The sequence below is a fragment of the Ranitomeya variabilis genome, chromosome 1, assembly GCF_051348905.1.
Source record: "Ranitomeya variabilis isolate aRanVar5 chromosome 1, aRanVar5.hap1, whole genome shotgun sequence".
Classification (NCBI taxonomy): Eukaryota; Metazoa; Chordata; class Amphibia; order Anura; family Dendrobatidae; genus Ranitomeya; species Ranitomeya variabilis.
Window position 1 is genome coordinate 660,534,737 of NC_135232.1, and position 26,130 is coordinate 660,560,866.

At 42.8% G+C, this 26,130-nt stretch overlaps 1 protein-coding gene across 1 annotated transcript in view; it reads left to right on the top strand.

The window, feature by feature from the left end:
• The first annotated feature begins 14,395 nt into the window (after positions 1–14,395).
• GALNT16 (polypeptide N-acetylgalactosaminyltransferase 16) overlaps positions 14,396–26,130 on the top strand; it is a 212,154-nt gene continuing 200,419 nt past the window's right edge. The window contains exon 1 of the mRNA XM_077263246.1: positions 14,396–14,889. Within this exon, the coding sequence (XP_077119361.1) occupies positions 14,710–14,889 (180 nt within the window). The 5' untranslated portion in view covers positions 14,396–14,709. The remainder of the gene's footprint in view (positions 14,890–26,130) is intronic.

The following is a 26,130-nucleotide window of genomic DNA, read 5'->3' on the forward strand; positions in this document are numbered from 1 at the left end:
CGACGGTAGAAGTTAGCAAAACCCAAGAACTTCTGAAGACTCTTAACTGACGTGGGTTGAGTCCAATCATGAATAGCTCGGACCTTGACTGGGTCCATCTCCACCGCAGAAGGGGAAAAAATAAAACCCAAAAAGGGAACCTTCTGTACTCCAAAGAGACACTTTGAGCCCTTAACAAACAAAGCATTCTCACGCAAAACCTGAAACACCATCCTGACCTGCTCTACATGCGAGTCCCAATCATCAGAAAAAAACAGAATATCATCCAGATAAACAATCATAAATTTATCCAGATACTTCCGGAAAATATCATGCATAAAGGACTGAAACACTGAAGGAGCATTAGAGAGCCCGAAAGGCATCACCAAGTACTCAAAATGACCTTCGGGCGTATTAAATGCAGTTTTCCATTCATCTCCTTGCTTAATGCGCACAAGGTTGTACGCACCACGAAGATCTATCTTGGTGAACCACTTGGCACCTTTAATCTGGGCAAACAAGTCCGACAACAGAGGCAAAGGATACTGAAATTTAACAGTGATTTTATTCAGAAGCCGATAGTCAATACAAGGTCTCAAAGATCCGTCCTTCTTGGCCACAAAAAAAAATCCCGCACCAAGGGGGGAAGAGGATGGACGGATATGCCCCTTCTCCAGAGATTCCTTGATATACGAACGCATTGCGGTATGCTCAGGTACAGACAGATTAAATAATCTTCCCTTAGGAAATTTACTACCTGGAATCAAATCTATAGCGCAGTCACAGTTCCTATGAGGAGGAAGAGCACTGGAGCTGGACTCGCTGAATACATCCTGGTAATCAGACAAATACTCAGGAACTTCCGAAGGAGTAGAGGAAGCAATAGACACCGGCGGGGAGTCACCATGAATTCCCTGACAGCCCCAACTTGACACAGACATTGCCTTCCAATCCAAGACTGGATTATGGGTCTGTAACCATGGCAGACCCAAAACGACCAAATCATGCATTTTATGCAGAACAAGAAAACGAATCACCTCCCGATGTTCAGGAGTCATGCACATGGTTACCTGTGTCCAAAACTGCGGTTTATTTTCCGCCAATGGCGTAGCATCAATACCTCTAAGAGGGATAGGATTTACCAATGGCTCAAGAACAAAACCACAGCGCTTGGAAAACAACAGATCCATAAGACTCAGGGCAGCACCTGAATCCACAAACGCCATAACAGGGTAGGAGGACAATGAGCAAATTAAAGTCACAGACAAAATAAATTTAGGTTGCAAATTACCAATGGCGACAGGACTAACAACCCTAGTTAGGCGTTTAGAGCATGCTGATATAACATGTGTAGAATCACCACAGTAAAAACACAACCCATTCTGACGTCTATGATTTTTCCGTTCATTTCTAGTCTGAATTCTACCACATTGCATTAAATCAGGTGTTTGTTCAGACAACACCACCAGAGGATTCACGGCTTTGCGCTCCCGCAAACGCCGGTCAATTTGAATAGCCAGCGCCATGGAATCATTCAGACCTGTAGGAATGGAGAACCCCACCATCACATTCTTAATGGCTTCAGAAAGGCCATTTCTGAAATTTGCGGCCAGAGCACACTCATTCCACTGAGTAAGCACGGACCATTTCCGAAATTTTTGGCAATACACTTCAGCTTCATCCTGCCCCTGAGAAATAGCCAACAAGGCTTTTTCTGCCTGAATTTCAAGATTGGGTTCCTCGTAAAGCAATCCGAGCGCCAGAAAAAACACATCAATATTTGCCAATGCCGGATCTCCTGGCGCTAGCGAGAAGGCCCAATCCTGAGGGTCGCCCCGTAAGAAAGAGATAACAATTTTTACTTGCTGAGCTGAATCTCCAGATGAACGGGGTCTCAGAGATAGAAACAATTTACAATTATTCCTGAAATTCCTAAACTTAAATCGGTCTCCAGAGAACAGCTCAGGAATAGGTATTTTAGGTTCAGACATTGGACTACTGGTAACAAAATCTTGTATACTCTGCACACGAGCAGCAAGCTGATCCACACTTGTTATCAAAGTCTGGACATTCATGTCTGCAGCAAGCACAAGCCACTCAGAGGTAAAGGGGAGGAAAAAAGAGAGGAAAGAAAAAAAAAAAAACTCAGACTTTCCTTTCTTGTAATCCCACTTCTGCAATGCATTAAACATTCAACCCTGGCCTGGCATACTGTTATGACCCCAATGGCAGAGGGTCTCAAAAGTACATACCAAGTCTGCAAACACAAAAAACCAGCTCATAGGGCAGTGGTAACTGGGCTGACCATATATCTAATCCTAGCACCACAAATAGCAGCAGCCGGGGAACGTGCCTACGTTGGTTCTAGACGTCTCGCGCCAGCCGGAGAACTAACTAACCCTAGAAGGGAAAAGATAGACCTTTCTTGCCTCCAGAGAAAAGACCCCAAAAGTTGGATACAAGCCCCCAACAAATAATAACGGTGAGGTAAGGAGAAAAGACAAACGTAAGAATGAACTAGATATTTAGCAAAGAGAGGCCCACTGACTAATAGCAGAATATAGTAAGATGACTTATACGGTCAGCAAAAACCCTATCAAAATTTCCACGCTGGATATTCAAGAACCCCCGAACCGTCTAACGGCCCGGGGGGAGAACACCAGCCCCCTAGAGCTTCCAGCAAAATCAGGAATCACATTTAGTACAAGCTGGACAAAAAATAAGAGCAATGCAAATAACCAAAAAACAAGGAAGCAGGACTTAGCTTAATTTTGCAAGATCCAGGACCAGCAGACAGGAGCAAACAGAAAGGAACTGATTACAACGATGCCAGGCACTGGACTGAGAATCCAGGAAGTTTATATAGCAACACCCCTGGACTAACGACCCAGGTGGGTGCCAAACTGAGGAAAGACAATCCCAGAGTCATATCACTAGTGACCACAAGAGGGAGCCAAAAAAGTCTAATTCACAACACAGATCACAGAGAGATCAGACTTACACAGGCAGTAGCAAGTGTACGATTGACACTGGATGGAGGAGCTAGCATGCTTAAGTAGAGGACTAATCAAGAGAAGTGAACACAGGTGATTGCAGCCCAGACTCAGCATAACCAAAACAGACTGACAGCCTCCACACAATAGTAGCATAGCAGACAAGTACAGTGTGGAGATCGTGACAGACGGTTCTCTTCCACCTTACGCAAACTATCCAGGTTCATATCCCCTTGAAAGACTGCTATCCAATTCCCCTCTCTACAGACATCATGATCAATCTCTCACAAACTAAATTCCCTATCAGTATCTCTTTGTGGAGATGAAAATGGAAAACTCAGAGGAAACCCACACAAATACGGGAAGAACAAACAAACTCATTGCACGTGTTGTCCTTGGTGGAATTTGAACCGAGGACCCCAGAGCTGCAAAGCAATCCTAAAACTGTGGACATTTTTTCCATTTTCTTTTTGGTGGACATATGAAAAGAGCTATATACAAAAAATGTGTCCATGTGCTATATGTGAGTTTTGCCAGACATGCTTGGCCATGCAACCTTCAACTTGGCTCTGTCTACTTTTAATAACGTTGGTGGAGTTAACCTACACTGGCATAATAAGGCCAAAAGCTCCACAATTCTTTCATCATTTCATACAGTTTATTCCAGAAATGTTCCAAAGAATTGGCCTCTAGATCAAGGGTGAGGGAAAATTGTTTAACCCCTTAACGACCGCCGATACGCCTTTTAACGGCAGCAGTTAAGGGTACTTAAACCACAGCGGAAAAAGTGTATAGCGTCCCCCAGAGTTGGATTTTCTCTGGGGTCTCGGTTGCCGAGGGTAGCCGAGACCCCAGAGAACATGATTCGGGTCGGTTTTTACCGACCCCCTGGTTACGATCGCTGGTAATTAACCATTTACCGGCGGCTGCAAAAAAACCAAACGTGATTTCCCATTTAATTTTTCTGTCCTCCGATGTGATTGCAAATCAGAGGACAGAGAAATGGGGTCCCCGATCGCCCCTGATGCTTACCCGTGTCCCCCGGTGCTCCTTCTGGCTCCCGATGGGCACCGCCATCTTCTTCCGGGAAAAAAATGGCACAGGAACTTTTGGGTTTCGGCTGCCAGGAGTAGCAGAGACCCCAAAGAACATGATCTGGGTCGGTTTTTGCCAACCCCTGTTTTGTAATCGCCGGTAATTAACCGTTTACTGGCGGCCACAAAAAAAGCGATGTCTGTCATTCTCTGTCCTCTGATGTGATCGCACATCAGAGGACAGAGAAATAGGGGGATTGGGGACCCTGTTATACTTACCGGTGTCCCTGGGTCCTCCTGCGTTCCCTCCTGGCCGCCGGCTTCTTCCTCCAGTAAGAAAATAGCGGGCGCATGCGCAGTGTACCCACCGTGACTGACGGCCGGCAGAGGAAGACTCTTCCTCTTGTTTTATTTTAGTCACTGTGAGATCCTACCACAGTGATCAAAATAGAAAATTTTCCAATTAGGGTTAGGGTTGTGGCTAAGGTTAGGGTTAGGGCTAAGGTTAGGGTTGGTGCTAAAGTTAGGGTTAGGGCTAGGGTTAGGGTTGAGGCTAAAGTTAGGGTTAGGGTTGGGCCTAAAGTTAGGGTTAGGGTTGGGGCTAAAGTTAGGGTCAGAGTTGGGATTAGGGTTTGGATTAGGGTTAGGGTTGGTATTAGGGTTAGGGTTGGCATTAGGGTTACGTTTGGGATTAGGGTTACGTGTGCGATTAGTGTTAAGGTTAGGGTTGGAATTAGGGTTAGGGGTGTACTGGGATTAGGGTTGGGATTAGGGTTAGGTTTGAGGTTAGGGTTGAGATTATGATTAGGAGTGTGTTGGGCTTAGGGTTCTGATTAGGGTTATGGTTACGGTTGGGATTAGGGTTATGGATCGGGTTGGGATTAGGGTTAGGGGTGTGTTGGGGTTAGGGTTGGAGTTAGAATTGGGGGTTTCCACTGTTTAGGTACATCAGGGGGTCTCCAAACGCAACAGCCAATTTTGCGCTCAAAAAGTCAAATGGTGCTCCCTCCCTTCTGAGCTTCTCTGTGCGCCCGAACAGTGGTTTACCCCCACATATGGGGCATCAGCGTACTCAGGACTAATTGGACAACAACTTTTGGGGTCCAGTTTCTCCTGTTACCCTTGCGAAAATAAAAAAAAATTGGGGGCTAAAAAATCATTTTTGTGGAAAAAAGATTTTTCTTTTTAACGGCTCTGCATCAAACTTCTGTGAAGCACTTGGGCATTCAAAATGCTCACCACATATCTAGATAAGTTCCTTGGGGGGTCTAGTTTCCAAAACACTTGTGGGGGGTTTCTACTGTTTAGGTACATCAGGGGCTCTGCAAACACAACATAACGCCGCAGACCATTCTATCAATGTCTGCATTCCAAAATGGCGCCCATTCCCTTCCGAGCTCTGCCATGCGCCCAAAGAGTGGTTCCCCCCACATATGGGGTATCAGTGTACTCAGCATAAATTGCACAATAAACATCTAGATAAGTTCGTTAATGGGTCTAGTTTCCAAAATGGGGTCACTTGTGGGGGGTTTCCACTGTTTAGGCACATCAGGAGCTCTCCAAATGCGACATGGCGTCCGATCTCAATTCCAGCCAATTCTGCATTGAAAAAATGTCAAACAGTGCTCCTTCTCTTCCAAGCCCTGCTGTGCGCCCAAACTGTGGTTTACTCCCACATACGGGGTATTGGCATACTCAAAACAAATTGCACAACAACTTTTAGGGTGTAATTTCTCCTGTTACCCTTGTGAAAATAAAAATTTGGGGGTGAAAATATAATTTTTGTGTAAAAAATGCGATTTTTTTATTTTCACGGCTCTACGTTATAAACTTCTGTGAAGCACTTGGAGGTTCAAAGTGCTCACCACACATCTAGATAAGTTTCTTAAGGGGTCTAGCTTCCAAAATGGGGTCACTTGTGGGAGGTTTCCTCTGTTTAGGCACATCAGGGGCTCTCTGTTGTGAACTCTATTTTTGGGCTCCCTCTAGTGGTCACAAGCGGTACTGTGTAGTGTTGTCTTTCTGCAGGTTGGCTGCATCAGCTGGTTCGTTATCCTTGGTTGGTTTCCTATTTAGCTCATCTGGATACTCAGTTCCTTGCCTGCTATCAATGTATTCAGTGCTCTTCAGATTCCTTGTGACTACCTTGCTCCCAGTCTCTCCAAGACAAGCTAAGTTTTTGTTTGTTCATTTTTTGATTATCAGCATTAATCATGTTTCTTGTCCAGCTTGGTAAAATGTGATTTCCTCGCTTACTGGTTGCTAGAGGGGACTGAGTTTCTCCCCCCACACCGTTAGTTGGTGCGGGGGTTCTTGAAATCTCAGAGTGGATATTTTGTAAGGGTTTTTTACTGACCGCATAGATTCCCTTTTCTGTTTTCTGCTATCTAGTATTAGTGGGCCTCATTTGCTGAATCTGCTTTCACCCCTGTGTATGTGCCTTCCTCTTACCTCACCGTTATTATTTGTTGGGGGCTTCTATATCTTTGGGGATTATTTCTCTGGAGGCAAGAGAGGTCTTTCTTTCTCTCTAGGGGTAGTTAGTTCCTCAGGCTGGCTCGAGACGTCTAGGATTTTTAGGCACGTTCACCGGCTACTTCTAGTGTGTTTGGATAGGTTCAGATTTGTGGTCAGTCCAGTTTGCCACCTCCCTAGAGCTTGTCCTATGTTTGTTACTTAGCTGGAGTAATTTGTGATCCTCAACCACTAAGGATCATAACAGTATAGCAGGCCAAAAAGTGTTTAATCATCGCAGAAGTGGGATAAAAAGAAGACCTGAGTACATTTTTTTTTTTTTTCTCCACCTTTTCCTTTGCTGCAGTCTTCTTTCATCCCCTTGAACTCTGGGTGGTTTTGAGCTCAGCTGCAGACATGAATGTTCAGACTCTGACTTCTAGTGTGGATCATCTTACTGCATGGGTGCAAAGTATTCAGGATTTTGTTATTCATAGCCCTATGTCAGAACCAAAGATACCCATTCCTGAGTTGTTTTCTGGAGATAGATCTAGGTTTCTAAATTTTAAGAATAATTGTAAGTTATTTCTATCTCTGAGACCTCATTCCTCTGGTGATTCCGCTCAGCAAGTTAAAATTGTTATCTCCTTGTTGCGTGGCGACCCTCAGGATTGGGCTTTCTCTCTGGCGCCAGGAGATCCTGCATTGCTTAATGTAGATGCATTTTTTCTGGCTCTTGGACTGCTTTATGAGGAGCCTAATCTTGAGAATCAGGCAGAAAAAGCTTTGCTGGCTATCTCTCAATGTCAGGATGAAGCAGAGGTGTATTGTCAAAAATTTCGGAAATGGTCGGTGCTTACTCAATGTAATGAGTGTGCCCTGGCTGCAAATTTCAGAGAAGGTCTTTCTGAGGCCGTTAAGAATGTTATGGTGGGGTTTCCCACCCCTACAAGTCTGAGTGATTCTATGGCTTTAGCCATTCAGGTTGATCGGCGTTTGCGGGAGCGCAAATCTGCTCATCCTTTGGCGGTATTTTCTGAACAGAGACCTGAGTCTATGCAATGTGACCGAACTCTGACCAGAATTGAGCGACAAAGTCATAGATGTCAAAATGGGTTGTGCTTTTACTGTGGTGATTCTACTCATGTTATCTCAGCATGCTCTAAACGCTTAAAGAAAATCGCTAAACCTGTCACCATTGGTACTATACAGCCTAAATTTATTTTGTCTATTACTTTGATTTGTTCTTTGTCGTCCTACTCGGTTATGGCTTTTGTGGATTCGGGTGCTGCCCTGAATCTGATGGATTTGTCGTTTGCCAGGCGCTGTGGTTTTGTCCTGGAGCCTTTGGAATTTCCTATTCCTCTGAGGGGAATTGATGCTACGCCTTTGGCTGAGAATAAGCCTCAGTATTGGACGCAAATGACCATGTGCATGACTCCCGTACATCAGGAGGTGATTCGCTTTCTTGTTCTGCATAATTTGCATGATGTTGTCGTTTTGGGTCTGCCATGGCTGCAAGCTCATAATCCAGTTTTAGATTGGAAAGCTATGTCTGTGTCAAGTTGGGGTTGTCAGGGAATTCATGGCGATACTCCGTTGGTGTCTATTGCTTCTTCCAATCCTTCTGAGGTCCCTGAGTTTTTGTCTGACTACCAGGATGTATTTGATGAGCCCAGGTCCAGTGCCCTGCCCCCTCATAGGGATTGTGACTGTGCTATAAATTTAATTCCTGGTAGTAAATTCCCTAAGGGACGACTTTTTAATTTGTCTATACCAGAGCATGCCGCGATGCGGAGTTATATAAAGGAGTCTTTGGAGAAGGGACATATTCGCCCATCCTCTTCCCCTCTTGGTGCAGGATTCTTTTTTTGTGGCCAAGAAGGACGGTTCTTTGAGACCTTGTATAGATTATCGTCTTCTGAATAAAATCACAGTCAAATTTCAGTATCCTTTGCCACTATTGTCTGATTTGTTTGCTCGTATTAAGGGTGCCAGTTGGTTCACCAAGATAGATCTCCGTGGTGCGTATAACCTTGTGCGCATTAAGCAGGGAGATGAATGGAAAACAGCATTTAATACGCCCGAAGGCCATTTTGAGTACTTGGTGATGCCTTTTGGACTCTCTAATGCTCCTTCTGTGTTTCAGTACTTCATGCATGACATCTTCCGAGAATATCTGGATAAATTTATGATTGTTTATCTGGATGACATTTTGGTCTTTTCTGATGATTGGGAGTCCCATGTGAAGCAGGTCAGGATGGTGTTTCAGGTCCTGCGTGCTAATGCTTTATTTGTGAAGGGCTCAAAATGCCTCTTCGGAGTACAGAAGGTCTCCTTTTTGGGTTTTATTTTTTCTCCTTCTACTGTGGAGATGGACACAGTCAAGGTCCAGGCTATTCATGACTGGACTCAGCCCACGTCTGTGAAGAGTCTTCAGAAGTTCTTGGGTTTTGCTAATTTTTACCGTCGTTTCATCGCTAATTTTTCTAGCGTGGTTAAACCTTTGACGAATTTGACCAAGAAGGGTTCTGATGTGACTAATTGGTCTCCTGCGGCCGTGGAGGCCTTTCGGGAGCTGAAGCACCGGTTTTCTTCAGCTCCAGTCTTATGTCAGCCAGATGTCTCTCTCCCCTTCCAGGTCGAGGTTGATGCTTCTGAGATTGGAGCAGGGGCTGTTTTGTCACAGAGAAGCTCTGATGGCTCTGTGATGAAGCCATGTGCTTTCTTTTCAAGAAAATTTTTGCCTGCCGAGCGGAATTATGATGTTGGTAATCGGGAGTTGTTGGCTATGAAGTGGGCATTTGAGGAGTGGCGACATTGGCTCGAAGGAGCTAAACATCGTGTGGTGGTCTTGACTGATCACAAAAATCTGATTTACCTCGAATCTGCCAAGCGCCTGAATCCTAGACAGGCTCGTTGGTCGTTGTTTTTCTCCAGTTTCAACTTCGTGGTCTCATACCTGCCTGGTTCAAAGAACGTGAAAGCTGATGCACTTTCTAGGAGTTTTGTGCCTGACTCTCCGGGAGTTTCTGAGCCGGCTGGTATTCTCAGAGAGGGAGTGATTTTGTCTGCCATTTCCCCAGATTTGCGACGAGTGCTGCAGAAATTTCAGGCGGATAGACCTGACCGTTGTCCACCAGAGAGACTGTTTGTCCCGGATAAATGGACCAGCAGAGTTATTTCCGAGGTTCATTCTTCAGTGTTGGCGGGTCATCCTGGGATTTTTGGTACCAGAGATTTGGTGGCTAGGTCCTTCTGGTGGCCTTCCTTGTCGCGGGATGTGCGTTCCTTTGTGCAGTCTTGTGGGATTTGTGCTCGGGCTAAGCCTTGCTGTTCTTGTGCCAGCGGTTTGCTTTTGCCTTTGCCTGTCCCGAAAAGGCCTTGGACGCACATTTCCATGGATTTTATTTCGGATCTTCCAGTATCTCAGAAAATGTCTGTCATCTGGGTGGTGTGTGATCGTTTTTCTAAGATGGTCCATTTGGTGCCCTTGCCTAAGTTGCCTTCCTCCTCCGAGTTGGTTCCACTGTTTTTTCAAAATGTGGTTCGTTTGCACGGGATTCCTGAGAACATTGTTTCTGACAGAGGATCCCAGTTTGTGTCTAGATTTTGGCGGACCTTTTGTGCTAAATTGGGCATTGATTTGTCTTTTTCGTCGGCCTTCCATCCTCAGACGAATGGCCAAACCGAGCGAACTAAGCAGACCTTGGAGACTTATTTAAGATGTTTTGTTTCTGCTGATCAGGACGACTGGGTTACTTTTTTGCCGTTGGCCGAGTTTGCCCTTAATAATCGGGCTAGTTCTGCTACTTTGGTTTCTCCTTTCTTTTGTAATTCGGGGTTTCATCCTCGTTTTTCCTCGGGTCAGGTGGAGCCTTCTGACTGTCCTGGAGTGGATGTTGTGGTTGATAGGTTGTATCAGATTTGGAATCATGTGGTGGACAATTTGAAGTTGTCTCAAGAGAAGGCTCAGCTCTTTGCCAACCGCCGTCGCTGTGTGGGTCCCCGACTTTGCGTTGGGGACTTGGTGTGGTTGTCTTCTCGCTTCATTCCTATGAAGGTCTCCTCTCCTAAGTTCAAGCCTCGGTTTATCGGTCCTTATAAGATTCTGGAAGTCCTTGGCCCTGTGTCATTTCGTCTGGACCTCCCAGCATCATTTGCTATTCATAATGTGTTCCATCGCTCGTTGTTGCGGAGGTATGTGGTGCCTGTGGTTCCTCCGGTTGAGCCTCCTGCCCCGGTGCTGGTTGAGGGAGAATTGGAATACGTGGTGGAGAAGATCTTGGATTCTCGTATTTCTAGACGGAGGCTCCAGTATTTGGTTAAATGGAAGGGCTATGGTCAGGAGGATAATTCTTGGGTTGTCGCCTCTGATGTTCATGCAGCCGATTTGGTTCGTGCCTTCCATGTGGCTCATCCTGATCGCCCTGGTGGTTTTCATGAGGGTTCGGTGACCCCTCCTCAAGGGGGGGGGTACTGTTGTGAACTCTGTGTGTTCAGGCTCCCTCTTGTGGTCACTGGTGGTATGGTGTGACTTTTGCTTTGGGCTCAGCCTGATGGCTTTGCCTGTTATCCTGCTGGTCTCTGGCTATCAGCTGGTTCGTTATCCTCTGGGAGGTTCCTATTTAGCTCTGTTTTACTTCCACTTGTTGCCGGCTGTCGATGTAATCAGTGCTACTCAGATTCCTTCTGACTACCTTGCTCCCAGTCCATCCAGGATAAGCTAAGTTTTGTTTGCTCATTTTTTGATCAGCAGTGTTTATCATGTTTTCTGTTCCAGCTTGCTAAAATGTAATTCCCTCACTTGCTGGTTGCTCTAGTGGGCTGAGTTTCTCCCCACACACCGTTAGTTGGTGTGTGGGTTCTTGAAATCTCAGGATGGATATTTTGTAAGGGTTTTTTATTGATCGCATAGACCCCTGCTCTATTTTCTGCTTTCTAGTACTAGTGGGCCTCTTTTGCTGAATCTGATTTCATCCCTATATATGTGCCTTCTTCTTACTTCACCGTTAATATTTGTTGGGGGCTTCTATATCTTTGGGGATTATTTCTCTGGAGGCAAGCGAGGTCTTTCTTTCTCTTTAGGGGTAGCTAGTTCCTCAGGCTGGCTCGAGACGTCTAGGAATTTTTTAGGCACGTTCACCGGCTACCTCTAGTTGTTTTGGATAGGTTCAGATTTGCGATCAGTCCAGTTACCATCTCCCTAGAGCTCGTCCTTAGTTTTATCACTTGCTGATCTATTTGTGATCCTCAGCCACTAGGGATCATAACAGATTCCCTTTTCTGTTTTCTGCTATCTAGTATTAGTGGGCCTCATTTGCTGAATCTGCTTTCACCCCTGTGTATGTGCCTTCCTCTTACCTCACCGTTATTATTTGTTGGGGGCTTCTATATCTTTGGGGATTATTTCTCTGGAGGCAAGAGAGGTCTTTCTTTCTCTCTAGGGGTAGTTAGTTCCTCAGGCTGGCTCGAGACGTCTAGGATTTTTAGGCACGTTCACCGGCTACTTCTAGTGTGTTTGGATAGGTTCAGATTTGCGGTCAGTCCAGTTTGCCACCTCCCTAGAGCTTGTCCTATGTTTGTTACTTAGCTGGAGTAATTTGTGATCCTCAACCACTAAGGATCATAACAGCTCTCCAAACGCGACATGGCGTCTGATCTCAATTCCATCCAATTCTGCATTGTAAAAATGTCAAACGGTGCTCCTTCTCTTCCAAGCCCTGCTGTGCGCCTAAACAGTGGTTTACCCCCACATGTGGGGTATCTGCGTATTCAGGAGAAATTGCACAACAAATTTTGTGGTTCATTTTCTCTTTTTACACTTGTGAAAATAAAAAAATTGGTTCTGAAGTAAAATGTATGCAAAAAAAAGTTAAATGTTCATTTTTTCCTTCCACATTGTTTCAGTTCCTGTGAAGCACGTAAAGGGTTAATAAACTTCTTGAATGTGGTTTTGAGCACCTTGAGGGGTGTAGTTTTTACAATGGTGTCAAGTTTGGGTATTTTCAGCCATACAGACCCCACAAAGTGACTTTAAATGTGAGATGGTCCCTAAAAAAATGGTTTTGTAAATTTTGTTGTAAAAATGAGAAATCACTGGTCAACTTTTAACCCTTATAACTTCCTGACAAAAAAAATTTTGTTTCCAAAATTGTGCTGATGTAAAGTATCCATGTGTAAAATGTTATTTATTAACTATTTTGTGTGACATATCTCTCTGATTTAAGGGCATAAAAATTCAAAGTTTGAAAATTGCAAAATTTTAAAAATTTTCGTCATATTTCCGTTTTTTTCATAAATAATTGCAAGTAATATCGAAGAAATGTTACCACTATCATAAAGTACAATATGCACGAAAAAACTTTCTCAGAATCAGTGGGATCCGCTAAAGCGTTCCAAAGTTATAACCTCATAAAGCGACAGTGGTCAGAATTGTAAAAATTGGCTCGGTCATTAAGTACCAAATTGGCTCTGTCGCTAAGGGGTTAAACATGTTTGCCAATGTTTTTTTCATATCACAATCGGTATTAAAAATAAAAATTGGAAATCTTGCAATTTATTTACTGGGGCTTTTTCAGACAGAAATTACGAGTCTAAAATAAACCCCAGTGGACAGCATGAAAATTGCAAGATTACTCATTTTGTATTTTAATAAAGATCACAAAAAATTAGATATTGCCAATTTTTTTTTTTTAAATACACGTAACACAAAAATCTGATTTAAGCTAGGTCATTTTCTGACGACACGTTCCCTTTAGGCTTCATTTACACCTCTGTGTGCTGTTTGTCTCTCGCACAACGCACAGACCCATAGTTTCATTGATCCTTGCAAACATCCGAGAAACACACAGATCAATGAATGAAATCCGCGCAGTCCTATTCTGATCTGTGTTTGCGGATAAAAATCAGCCATTTAAGTCTATGTGGATCCATGAAACTCATACGCCGAATCGGAGGGCTAACGATTCGCTTCCGTTTTTCATCCATGTGCAGGGCAGAATCCTACCACAAGTTATCTTCACAATGTGCATTTACAGAAGAAAAGTCTTATTATTGATTATACTAGGAGTAACATAAGGATCTGGTGACGTGTCCATTTGGGATCTGTTTGTAAAAATGAAAATACAGATGGATACTAAACCGACACCAAAGTTTCCAATTTGTATCTGCTTGCATCCGTTTGCATTCTGCAATGAAGGGATCCATTTTTACTACCGGTGTAAAAAAACCCGGATCCATGAAACGAATGACAAAAGGGGTGAAAATCCATTATGATCTATTTCTTAAAGTCTATAATGTTAAGGTGTAACCAACATTTTAATTGTTATTTCATAAATCAATAGTACACATGAAAATAAGAAACTTTGTAACATATCTTATCAGAGAAACTTTCATGTGCACCATTGATTTGTGAAAAAAAAATTAAAACTTTAGAAATAAACGCTTTGTCTGCTATTATTTGCGAAAATAGCAAAAGTTGTGCTGACTACGGTTCTGTCCAAGAAACCTATTGCTGTGGATGCGAACAGATCACTTTTTAGGAAACCCAAACAGTCATTCAAATACTGGTGCTGAAACTTTTTATTCCCGTTTTTATGCTCTCCTCTATGCTATGTTCCCACATTGAGCTTTTGGTGAGTTTTAGATTTTCCGCACTAGTTAAGGAAAATAGTTTACTTGCTTTTTTTTCAAAAATATGCAGCATTAAAAAACTCACCGCGGGAACGTAGCCTAATACGGACATGTGAATATTTCTTGATATGTGCTATAACATTTAATAATAATACATTATTATTATAACATTTATAAAGCCACAATATTATCCAATCCCATTGGCAAAATAAAAAAAAAAAAAATAATAATAATCGTGGAGCGGGTGATGATTTTCTCACTGATGCTCTGCATCATCTATGGATGAATGGTCATTGTGATGTGGAGAGGCACATTTCCATGTTGAGTGGCAGGGTGGACCTTAGGACCCTGAGGAGGATGTTCTCTCTCTGCAGGACTGAGCTAAAACAAACAGCTGAGTGAGAGCAGAAGGGAAGGGAGGGAGATCCAGGGAGAAGGAGGCAGACACAGGGATACAGGGGAGAGGGGGAGACTGGAGGCTGGAAGGAGGCAGCAGCAGGAGCACATCACAGGGGGTAGATCTGACACAGGCTGGGGGAGAATGTAAAGGAGCTGGCAGCCCCTCGCCTCCCCCCATTCATACAGATCTCTCTATCCTCCTGCCTGCAGTAAGCATGAGAAGGATCAGGGCTAATGCTATCGCCATCCTGACTGTCGCCTGGATCCTGGGCACCTTCTACTACCTATGGCAAGACAACAAACCCCATCCTGCAACATCCAGCAGATCACCAAGCAAAAGCCGGGCAGCAGTGAGGCAGGAGGGGCACAGAGAGGACAGGACCAGCCCTGGGGCTGTAAGTATCAGCACCTTGTCATGTATGTATCCCCATCAGGGGGAGGGGGATTAAGGACTGGTCCCTCGGTCCCTAAGCAAGGATTCCTTCACCGACCACTTCCCACCCCCCTAATTCATTGCTGTATGATAATCCGAAATATGGATCGGCCTCCTGTGATGTATTCTGGTTCCGTAGCTTCTATAAAGTCTCCAGAATAACTTCTCATTGTATTCCTGGGGCTTACCTGTCCCTAAAACTTATTGTCATAGCCGAGATTACGGATCTAACCTAAGACCTCTAATCAGACCAATAATGATCACTGGTGTCGGATCTGGTCCTCGTCCGTGATCCATTCATTGACTATTGTGCATCGATTTATGTACCCATGATGGATCATATTGGCAGTTATTTTTATTCTGGATTCATTCATTGTAATCACTGATTACGTCGTCTTCATCATAAGTCTCTCCAAAACTACAACTAAAATATCCTTACAACCTAAGGAGGCTGTCATAGCATGCTGGGAGTTGTAGTGTCCCAACAGCCAGAGAACAACGATCACTGATGTTCCATGTAGAATTTTATTATCTTACTACAAGGTCCTGACTCCGATTTAAAATTAATATTGCCGTTACCTTTTGCTTTCCTGCCCATCGTGCCGTAGCGTGCCGCGCCGTCTTTGTTGGTTTTGCCTGTTTTATGTTGTTGCCTACATAATAGTATTCTTATTAGCTGCGATCTGACGTTTCTGACAGCGCATCACACGTGTGGACTATGAAAACCATATTGCTGAATGTGAGGCTAGGCTTCTTTTTCAGAGGAGAATTTTGAAGCGGATCCCCCTTCAAAATCTACAATTAAAAATAAAAAATGAAAATACTCTTGGAAAATTCTTCCATTCCTTTTGGTCTTTCACATAGTAAGTTGAGATTATTTCCGACAAGGTTTTTTGAAAAGCTTCCTGTGAGTTCCTCTCGGAATCCACTCCAAACATGATGCTGTGTAGTCGAAAAACTGTAAAACAGTACGGGGTAAAAAAAAAAACACCACTGTAAAAGTGTGTCAGGAAAAAAACCTCTTCCCAAAAAACAGTGGCTATGGGCACACAACGTCTTTCACAGGCAGGTTCAGACACGGAAACCTCCTGAAAAAAAAAGTGAAAATGTTCCAAATAATGAACACCAGCAATTCTAGGCAAAAACTACTTCTGTGTGTTCAGGTTTTTGAACATCTTTTATCAGCTTTTCTAAAAACACCAAGAGGTTAAAAGAAATAGCATCCATTTTTTTCTAGCATTTTCAACTTGGAAAAATAATAAGAATTTTTCAGATTGCACTGAATTTTTATTGTGTTTTTTTTTTTTTGCTATCTCTTATTTACATACTTTGGGCATACTTTTCACAACCAAACAGAGACTGAACGTGCCTTAGTGGTACACGTATAATAAAGTGACACTTTGCTCATAACTGCAGAATTTCCGTAGCAGAAAATTTCCCTACAGTAAAATCTGCAGCAGAAAAACCACTCCAGATTTTGTTGCCCAAATGCTACTGCATTTCCAAATATTTAATCTTGCATTACTGTACAAAGGAGATAGTACAGCATAGTTTTAGATACTGACTAGTTTGTATTGGCAGTCTGGTCTGTTAAAGGATTTTCTCGGTTGAATGGGATTTTTTGACCATGATTCTACTGTATTATGCTGCAGAATTTCCTATGCAAATCCGCCCTGTCAATCCCCTTGAGTAATATACCCTTAAGGGGGATACAATGTTTTGACCTTTTGACTTTCAGGCCCCATGTCTCACCACCCACTACTGCCTTGAAGGTGAGACTACCATTATTATATAGACAATGATCATACATTTCACATGCAGCAATTTAGCATATGATTAGTTATGCAGATTCTTGTCATGTCACTGCATTGTTACTGTTTTGCTCCTGGTGGTGGAAAAATCTTTTTCTTCCTGTACAACCTGTTCTCATGTTTCCTTATAGCTCAGTGTGTTATTAGGTTGATTTCCACGTGAAAGGTCGCTGCCTGGTTCCAACCGCATCATCCAGTTCGTTGATAGCGATCTCTCAGCCAAGAAAATTGCCAAACTGCATCATGTGAGCATCATGACAGTTGGAAGAGTACGGAATGAACTCAAAATTTGGATGTCCAGTCAAAATATCTGAGTCAACAAGTTGGCTCATTACAAGGTCTATCAGTTCTGGCAGTGGTGGTGGCTTGAATGCTTCGTAATAGTGAGATCACAAGCCTTGCAAGCATCGTGCGAAGCACGTTACACAAGTCTGGAATGGTGGCCCAAAAAAAGATGAAGAAGGCTTGACTTCTATATCATCATAAGAAGCATTGGCTCTAGCTGCCAAAAAAGTACAAAATGTGGACAGGAAAAGTTTGGAAATGGGCATTTTGGAGCAATGAGATGGAAGTCAATGGACTAGGCTCTCATGGGTGCAAATGGGTCGGGTAGAAACAAAGGAAAAAGAGGCTAATGGGGCGAGAAAATGAAGGAACTGACAAGTTCGGTGGAGGAAACCTGTATGATGTGGGGTTGTTTCACAGCCAAAGGTGTTGGATACTTGACTAGGATTGGTAATGAGGGAGTGTACTCATTGCTCGGGTGGTCTCCGAGTATTTGTTAGTGCTCGGAGATTTAGTTTTTGTTGACCCAGCTGCATGAGTTACGGCTGCTAGCCAGCCTGAGTACATGTGGGGGTTGCCTGGTTGCTAGGGAATCCCCACATGTATTCAAGCTGTCTATCAGCTGTAAATCATGCACCTGAGGCAACGAAAACTAAATCTCCAAGCACTTACAAATACTCGGAAACCACCCGAGTGTGCTCGGGAAAACCCGAGCAACGAGTATACTTGCTCATCACTAACTAGGATCAATGGTGGTCTCAATGCTGATCTATTTGTGAGTATCCTACAAGATGAGTTACTTCAGACTCTCGACTCCTATGGGTATCAAAACGATGACATAGTGTTCCAGCAGGACAACAATATGTCAAAATTAGCAAATAAATGGGTCAATGACAATGAAATAGAGGTGCTGGATTGGCTTCCACAGTCCTCAGACCTCAACCCAATCGATCACTTGTGGGTAGAGTTGAAGATAAAACTATATACATAACCAAGTGAATCGACCAGTATGCACCATCTTTGGTAACATGTAGAGGAGACCTTGGCTCAGATTTTGGTCCACATATTCTTTAATCTGATGGAGAGCATGTTCAGAAGAATTCAGGCAGAGTTGAAAGTCAAAGGTAAATTTACAAAATACTAACAAAATAATACAAATTTAAATTCAGATTTTTAGGAGGAAAACAGTAAGGCTGTGTGCCCATGTTATGTTTTTTTAAGAGTTTCCGCTACGTTTTTCTGCAGTGGAAGCGCTTAAAAAAAGCTCCCAAACTCATCCCATTGCATTCTGCAATTGCTGTGCCCATGCTGCGTATTTTTCTGCAGCAGAATCGCTCGCGGAAAAATACGCAGCATGTTAATTAATTTTGTGTAATCGCGGTGATTCTGGCGCCATAGAGTTGTATAGGAAAACGCTTCGAAAAAAACGTGTGAAAAATGCAACAAAAACGCATTAAAATCCGCAAGCATTTTCCTTGGCAAGGGAGTGCGGATTTGAAGCAGAAGAAACTTCTTCTATTCTGGAACGTGGGCACACATAGCCTAACAATGCAGTGACATGACAAGAATCTGCATAACTAATCATATGCTAAATAGCTGCAAGTCAAATTTATATATGAGATAGCTAAGATCATAGTCTATAAAATGATGGTAGTCTGACATTCATGAGAAATGAAGCCTGAAAGTCAAAAGTTCAAAACATTGCTACCCTTTTCCTCGTCAGTGTACATGTGCAGCCAGTGGCTGTTTTCACATGTCCTTCAAAAAAAAAAAAAGCAAAGACATCTGAGTTTGGCCCAATTCGCTGCCTAAAGCCGTACATTTCAATGAGTGTGTTAGTGATGTGATTGGATGCAGCCCATGTACTGGTTTTCACAAAGTGTATGTGTGTTACCCATATGCTATGGCATTCATGTTACAGATACATCGAAACTTTGGGCACATGTTTTCATGGAATGGTTTTCCTTGTTCTTATTGGAATGTGCACATTTTTGATTCAGACTAAAGCCAACAAAACTCATGCAAGGAAGTAATACATGTGGAGACAAGGCATAAAGAAAAGTATGAAACAAAAGCAGAATATGTGTTATTAAACTTTAGGCTCCTCATAGCCCCCCCCCCCCCACTATCCCCCCCTTTTACTGATGACAGCCTTATACCCCATTGACATTCTTTCAAGCGGCTTTATCAGGCCCTCAACTGGAAAGGATTTCCAGCCATTGAAGGACTTTCCTTAGGTTTTGGGCACTTCTTGGCTGCTTTACCTGTACTCTGCGTCCAAATCATCCTAAATATCTCAGATTGGTTGAAGTCCAGTGATTGTTGAGACCATGTCATCTGAGGCAGCCTGCATCTCTCTCCTTCTTGGTTGCAGACCCCTTACATAGCCTGGAGGTGTTTAGGGTCAGTGTCCTATTGCAACACACATTATGGTCCTTCTAAGTGCAAACCAGATGTAACTGCATATCATTGCAGAATGCCGTGGTAGCCATTAGGGTTGAGCGAAACGGATCGGTCATTTTCATAAGTCGCCGACTTTTGGCAAAGTCGGCGTCTCATGAAACCCGACCCGATCCCTGTGCGGGGTCGGCCATGCGGCACGCGAACTTGGCGCCAAAGTGGCGTTTCGAATGACGCGTCTAGCGCCATTATTGCAGCCAATGAAGGAGCGGCAGAGTGATGAGATAGGCGTCAGGGGGCGTGCACAACTATCGCCATTTTTTCGCTTGGATGTTGCAGCGATTTGCAATGTGTAAAAGCAGTCTTACCGTTCCTGGGGATAGAAGGAGAGAGGGAGAGAGAGGGAGAGAGAGAGAGAGAGAGAGAGAGAGAGAGAGAGAGAAAAGAAAAAAAAAAAATTAGTTCATTGGGTTTCGTGTTTCGGCCGATCCCCGACTTTTCATGGTGGTCGGCCGATTTCACTCGACTCGACTTTTAAGACAGTCGGGTTTCGCAAAACCTGACTCGACCCTAAAAAAATAAAGGTCGCTCAACCCTAGTAGCCATGCTAAGTGTGTCTTGAATGCGGAATCACACCATCACACCTCTCCCTCCATGCTTCATGGTGATCACCACACGTGTAAAAATCATAGTCTCACCGTGTCTGTGTCTCACAAAGACACTGCTATTGATGCAAAAATCTCAAAATGTGATTCAGCAGACCACAGTACAGATTTCCACTGATTTAAAATTCCCAGCCATTGTGTTTTTTTTGTACATGCAAGTTTTTTTTCGCTTGCTTGTAGTCCTCAGTATTGGTTTCTTTGCAGAAATTTGTCTGTAAAGGGTTCTTCTCACAATCTACTCTGGACAGTTGATGTTGTTAGATGTCTGTGCATCATTTATGAAGGCTATTATCTGAGGTGTTGTCAATTTCCTGGTACCTCTGATGAACTTATCCTCTGCAGCAGAGGTAATTATTGGTCTTTCTTTCCTGGGGCGATCTTAATGAGAGCTAGATTCATCATAGTGCTGGATGGTTTTCATGACTATACTTGAAGATACCATCAAGGTTCTAGCAGTTTTCTAACTAACTAATGACTAACCTTCATTTCTTTTAGTACTGTTGTTTCTCTTTAATTATTTGCACGCTTTTTGCCATAATATGGCTTAGAACAGTTGTTAAATGTGGCTCAGCACTGTATACCAACATTATCACTGCAAACGCTTTCCTGAAGGACAGTGATTCCTTAAATGAACTCTTGATGAGGCAAACCTGTTCATTGGAAACCATTCCAGGTGACTACTCATGAAGATGGTGGCGAAAATGCCAAGGGGTGTAAAGCTGTCAGCAGAATTAAAGGTGGGGGTGGGGTAATTTGAGTAATCTAAACTTTAACACATTTCTCAGTTTGTTTCACATATGTTTCTTTACTCCTTGTTTCCATATTTGTTCCTACTTGGTTTTGCTGCTTTCAGTCTGAATGTACAATGTGCACATTCCATTTAGAATAACCATTAAATGAACAGATGTGTTCAAACTTTTGACCTGTATTGTATATGTATACGTTAAATACGACTGTTGGGTATTTATCAAAGGCTCGGTCATATAGCGTACTCAAAACGAGAAAAAAATTCCAAGTGCAGTGAAATTTCCGAAAAGGTGCAATTCCACTATTTATTAATTTTTATTTTTTTTACCATATTCGCTAAATGCCAAAACTGACCTGCCATTATAATTCTCCAGGTCATTACAAGTTTGTAGATACCAAACATGTCTAGGTTCTTTTTTATGTAAGTGTTGAAAAAAAAATCCAAAGTTTCTGCCCCAAAAATTTTTGCCATTTTCCAAGGCTATTTTTCAGGATCTGGAGCTCGGTGAGGGCTTATTTTTCGTGTGCCGAGCTGACTTTTTTTTTATTGAAACCATTTTGGTGTAGGTATGATATTTTGATCGCCTCTTATTTCATTTTAATGTAATGTTGCAGCAACAAAAAAAAGGAAATCTAGTGTTATGATTTTTTTTTGTTGCTATGCCGTATTCTTTTTATTTATATATATATTGATAGATCGGGTGATTCTGAACACGGTGATACCAAATATGTTTTTTTTTATTTAAATTGTTTTATTTTAAAAGGGGAGTGATTGTAAACTTTTATATTTTGTAAATATTTTTAAAAACCTAGGCGGCGCTCATAGCTATCGGGCTATGACAACCACAGGGGTCTCCTGCAGATCCCAGCTTGTCATGCCAACCATTCGATCATGTGAAAGTGGCGCCGATGGGCAGGGCTAGTGACATGCCTCTGGCGTGATCATGTTAAATGCCGCTGCCAGAGACTGACAGCGGCATTTAACATGTTAACAGCTGTGGAGGGATCGTGATTCCTCCTGCGGCTGTTACAGGCACATGTCAGCTAATGAAATCAGCTGACATGTGCCGTAAAAGTTGCGGGCTCATCGCCAGTGCCCGCACCAAATGGATAGGCAACCTTAGACGTACCTATACGACCAAGGTTGGAAAGGGGTTAAAGAGGTTGTCCACAATATCATTGATGACCTATCATTATTAGCATCCTTAGGATAGGTCAGAGGTGTCAAACTGCATTCCTCGAGGGCCGCCAACAGGTCATGTTTTCAGGATTTCCTTAGCATTCCACAAGGTGCTGGAATCATTCTGTGCAGGTGATTAAATTATCACCTGTGCAATACAAGGAAATCCTGAAAGCATGACCTGTTGGCGGCCCTCGAGGAATGCAGTTTGACACCTCTGGGATAGGTCATCAGTGCTTGATCGTTCGGGGTCCGACATCCGGCACTGCCTATCAGCTGTGCTCGGGTGTCGGCTGCCACCGGCTGGAAATTCTCAATTACGAAGCTGCTCCATCTTCTCATAGTGACCACGTCTGGGTACTGCACATCCACCTCCTATTCAGATCAATAGTATTGAATTTGTACTGTTGATCCCAAGGGGATTTGTATTATTTTTTTTATTCAATATAAGTTTTGAAATATTTTATAGTTGAGTCCTCTGATTTCGGAGAGGATATTTATATGACAGAATAGCCTTTTTTAAAAAAAATAAAAATAAAATAAAATAAACAAGTTGATCCCTCTTTTACCTCAAAGAGTTTTTTCAGTAGCGAAAGAGCGCGTTTTGAAGTTTTTCATACAGTATATGGGTATCTGTCCACGTTCAGGAAACGCTGAGTTTTTGATGCAGCATTGAGCAGCATGCATAAAAAACGCAGGGTCCAGATGTTACAGCATAGTGGAGGGGATTTTCACTATGCAGTAAAAGACGCATGCGGCACACCCGAGAAAACTCACATGCGGCGCGTCTTTTAAGAACGCAGCATGTCCTTACATTGCAGAAAAAAACTCAAGGACAACGCAGGTGACCTGCCAGTGACCTCAGGTGCAGATTTGGTCAGGATTTTACCTGCATAAAATCCTGACCAAATCCTGAAGCAATCCTGAACGTGGACATATGTGTCTGGAAGTGTGGAGATGCACTTACAGCTTCTCAGGCTCTATTCCCTGCCGTGTATTGGGGCTAACAACTTGTCAGTCAACTAGAGGAGAGTAGCCCTAGGCAGGGAATACAGGGGGAGGCTGATGAGCTACGTACCCTGCCGTGTATGGGAACCAACGACCGGCCAATCAAGCAGTGTAGTGGTGCTACATAGGGAATGTAGAGAGAGGCTGAAAAGCTGTAAGTGAATCATCACGCCCCAATGCACTTCCAGACACATATATACAGAACATCAAATTGGGATTTCACTGTTCTGGAGTTTTGCTTTGGGGTCCATAAAGAGATCAACTTGTCATAAAGAGATCAACTAGTCTTTTAAAGAGCTATACTGTCATATAAATGGTTTGGGGGGCTGTAGAATTTTCTGACCGGTTCACTTTTTTAGCTTTTAGCTTTTTTTTTTTATTTGTAACTTTGTATGTATCACACAATTAATCTACATGGTGGGAACAAAAGAAACTGATACTTGGGAATTGTATCCACTCCCTATTGATACAGGTTGTAGGCTTGGGCCATAGTAAAGATGTGTGGGGGTGGATAGCTTTTAATCTCTGTGTGTACATGCTGATATTATGTGTTCTGGTCTCCATGGCAGCCAATGTTCGAGAAATGTGATTGTATGTCTCCTGGCTTTTCATGAAATCTGGTGTGGACTTTGCAGCTGAATCCAGATTTTCACTTGGGAACCTGAATTACCGTTACCCTGAATAGCTAAGTTTTTTTCTTAATGGATGACCTCTGAAATGTTATGAATGTGTACTCGGCTGCCAAATCCTATGGGGAATGATATGTGACACACATTTTTATAGAAAAGCTCTAGATCCCTGCATTGATCCATCGGCCAGAGCTTCTGCCTATGTTACCATGTAGCTCACTCTTCCGATAAAACCTTGAAATCTAAAATGTTCGGAGATAAATGGCTTTTGTCTCTGTTAGTACAATGGATCCAGTGCAGAGCGGAAAATATACCACTCTTGTATAGACTTTAGAAAAGGCCTTAAGATCCCATTGATTTATTGATGAGCCATGTCGTCATAATGCCCATAGGGTACGTGAATACGAAAGAGAGAGAATTCCTGGAATTACATTGTTTCTCAGATAAATGTGCATTATATTATAATTTTAAAGGGACTTCATTTTGTTTTAATTATTTGTGAAATCCATATATTATATACCAAAGACCTCCACTGTAGGTATATTGTTGGTGCACACAGGCATTTCTATACATGATGCCTTGAAATCCATAACTGGGTATGTGCACACAGAGGGTTTTTTTCTGGCTGAAAAGTCAGTATTCAAAAACCACATATAAAAAGGAAAAAGATAAACTTTTTTTCAAGAGTGTATTCTTCTGCTTCTATTGGTTGAGTGGTCAATTTTGAAGTGTTTGTTTTTTTCAAGCAGAATATTTTTCTTTAGTGTTCCACTATTGGAAGGAAAAGAAGCTTAAGGTTGTGTGCCCACAATGAGTTTTCGGTTAATTTTTTACGCAGCGTCTTACAGTTCCAAAAAAGTGTATGAGATTTATAGGAATCTCATGAACACTGGGTTTTGTTAACCCACAGAAAATCTGGCCAGTCTGAGCACTGCGTTGCGATCCTTGACCCACCATGTGACTCATCCCTTAGGGTAATTTCTTGAGCGTTCTTCTGACTATTTTGACCACCGACAGTTTTTAGAGGATTTTCTGATTTTGTGCGACGTCTTTGTTACTGTCATTTTATATTCCGTTTTTTTTTTCTGTTTTTGTTTTTTTGTTCCACTCCATTGAATCAAGGAATGTCTAGTATTTTTTTTTTTTTTAAAGCATAAATAATGGTAAAACACTCAAAGTACCCGGGTGTCTCCTGAGCTTTCCCTTTGACTTGTAGTGTAAGGTACAAAACATCAGAAGAATGGACGTTACTTCTTCTAAACTCTCGGTGTTTTTATAAACCTGAAGCAGTTAAAAGACGGTCACAAAAATGAACATATAAACAGCAAGTCGTTTTTACATAGAATGGCTTAGGGTATGGCTCCACGGTCCGGAGGGGCGGCGGTATCGCCGCTCGGCGCTAAGCCCCGCCCCCTTTCTGGGACGCGATGGTGCCGGATGTGTACAGTACACATCCGGGATCATCGCACCCCTCGCCATAGGGCCCTGTGATATGCCTTGCGGGGACGCTGCGTCCCCGCAAGGTGTACGGACATGCTGCGATCTGAAAAGACGCGCAGCATGTCCGGAGTCGCAGGGCCGCCGCGTGTGGGTTTCCACGCAGAGTGGAGACGGGATTTCATAAAATCCCCTCCACTATGCTGGAACATCTGGACGCTGCTTTTTTGACGCTGCAGCTCTGCGCAGCGTCAAAAAAGCAGCGTTTCCTGACCGTGGAAACATACCCTTATGTTCATTCTTTTGAGTGTTATCTGATATGTTTTTCACGTGGTTTTCTGAGGGTATGTACACTCAGTTGCTTTTTTGGTGTGTTTTTTTTTTAGGACATTTTGAAGTAGAAACTTTGCAGAAAATCCAAATTCCAAAACTCCTCAAAAACTGAGTTTCCACTCCAAAAATGCATGTTTGCACATGCCCTAATGCTATGCCCCCGATGAGTATTTGTAACACTCCTCAAAAAACAAGAGTGTCCTGAAGCCGTTACCGCTTGATAAACGTCTTGGTTTTTAACTTCTCTAAAACCTCCACGTGAACAAAGCCAAAACAGTTTCACACTGAGGTTTTTGGCATGTTAAAAAATGCAATAAGTTTTCCATTCACCCGAAAGAGATGATTCATCGAATCATCAATAGTACACATGTTGCATTTTTTCTGTATATTTTTCAATGTACGTTGGAAAAAGCATCATGACAATCCTATAATCCTATAGCTGACTTTCCACTCATAAATGGGCAAAACCTGTGGTTTTAAATGTGCATTTTGCTGCAGAAACTGGCCAAAACCACTAGTGCTACACCTCACATTACTATTAAAATGCATAAAGACAGTGTCACAATGGTGTCTGAACAACACATTGTTATGATGCTTTGTTTTTTTTTTTTACTTTACTTGCATTTTAAATTATAAAATGGGATGTATCAATATGTGTAGATTTTGGCACATTTCTACTACTAAAAACACTTCTAAAAAGCACAGATT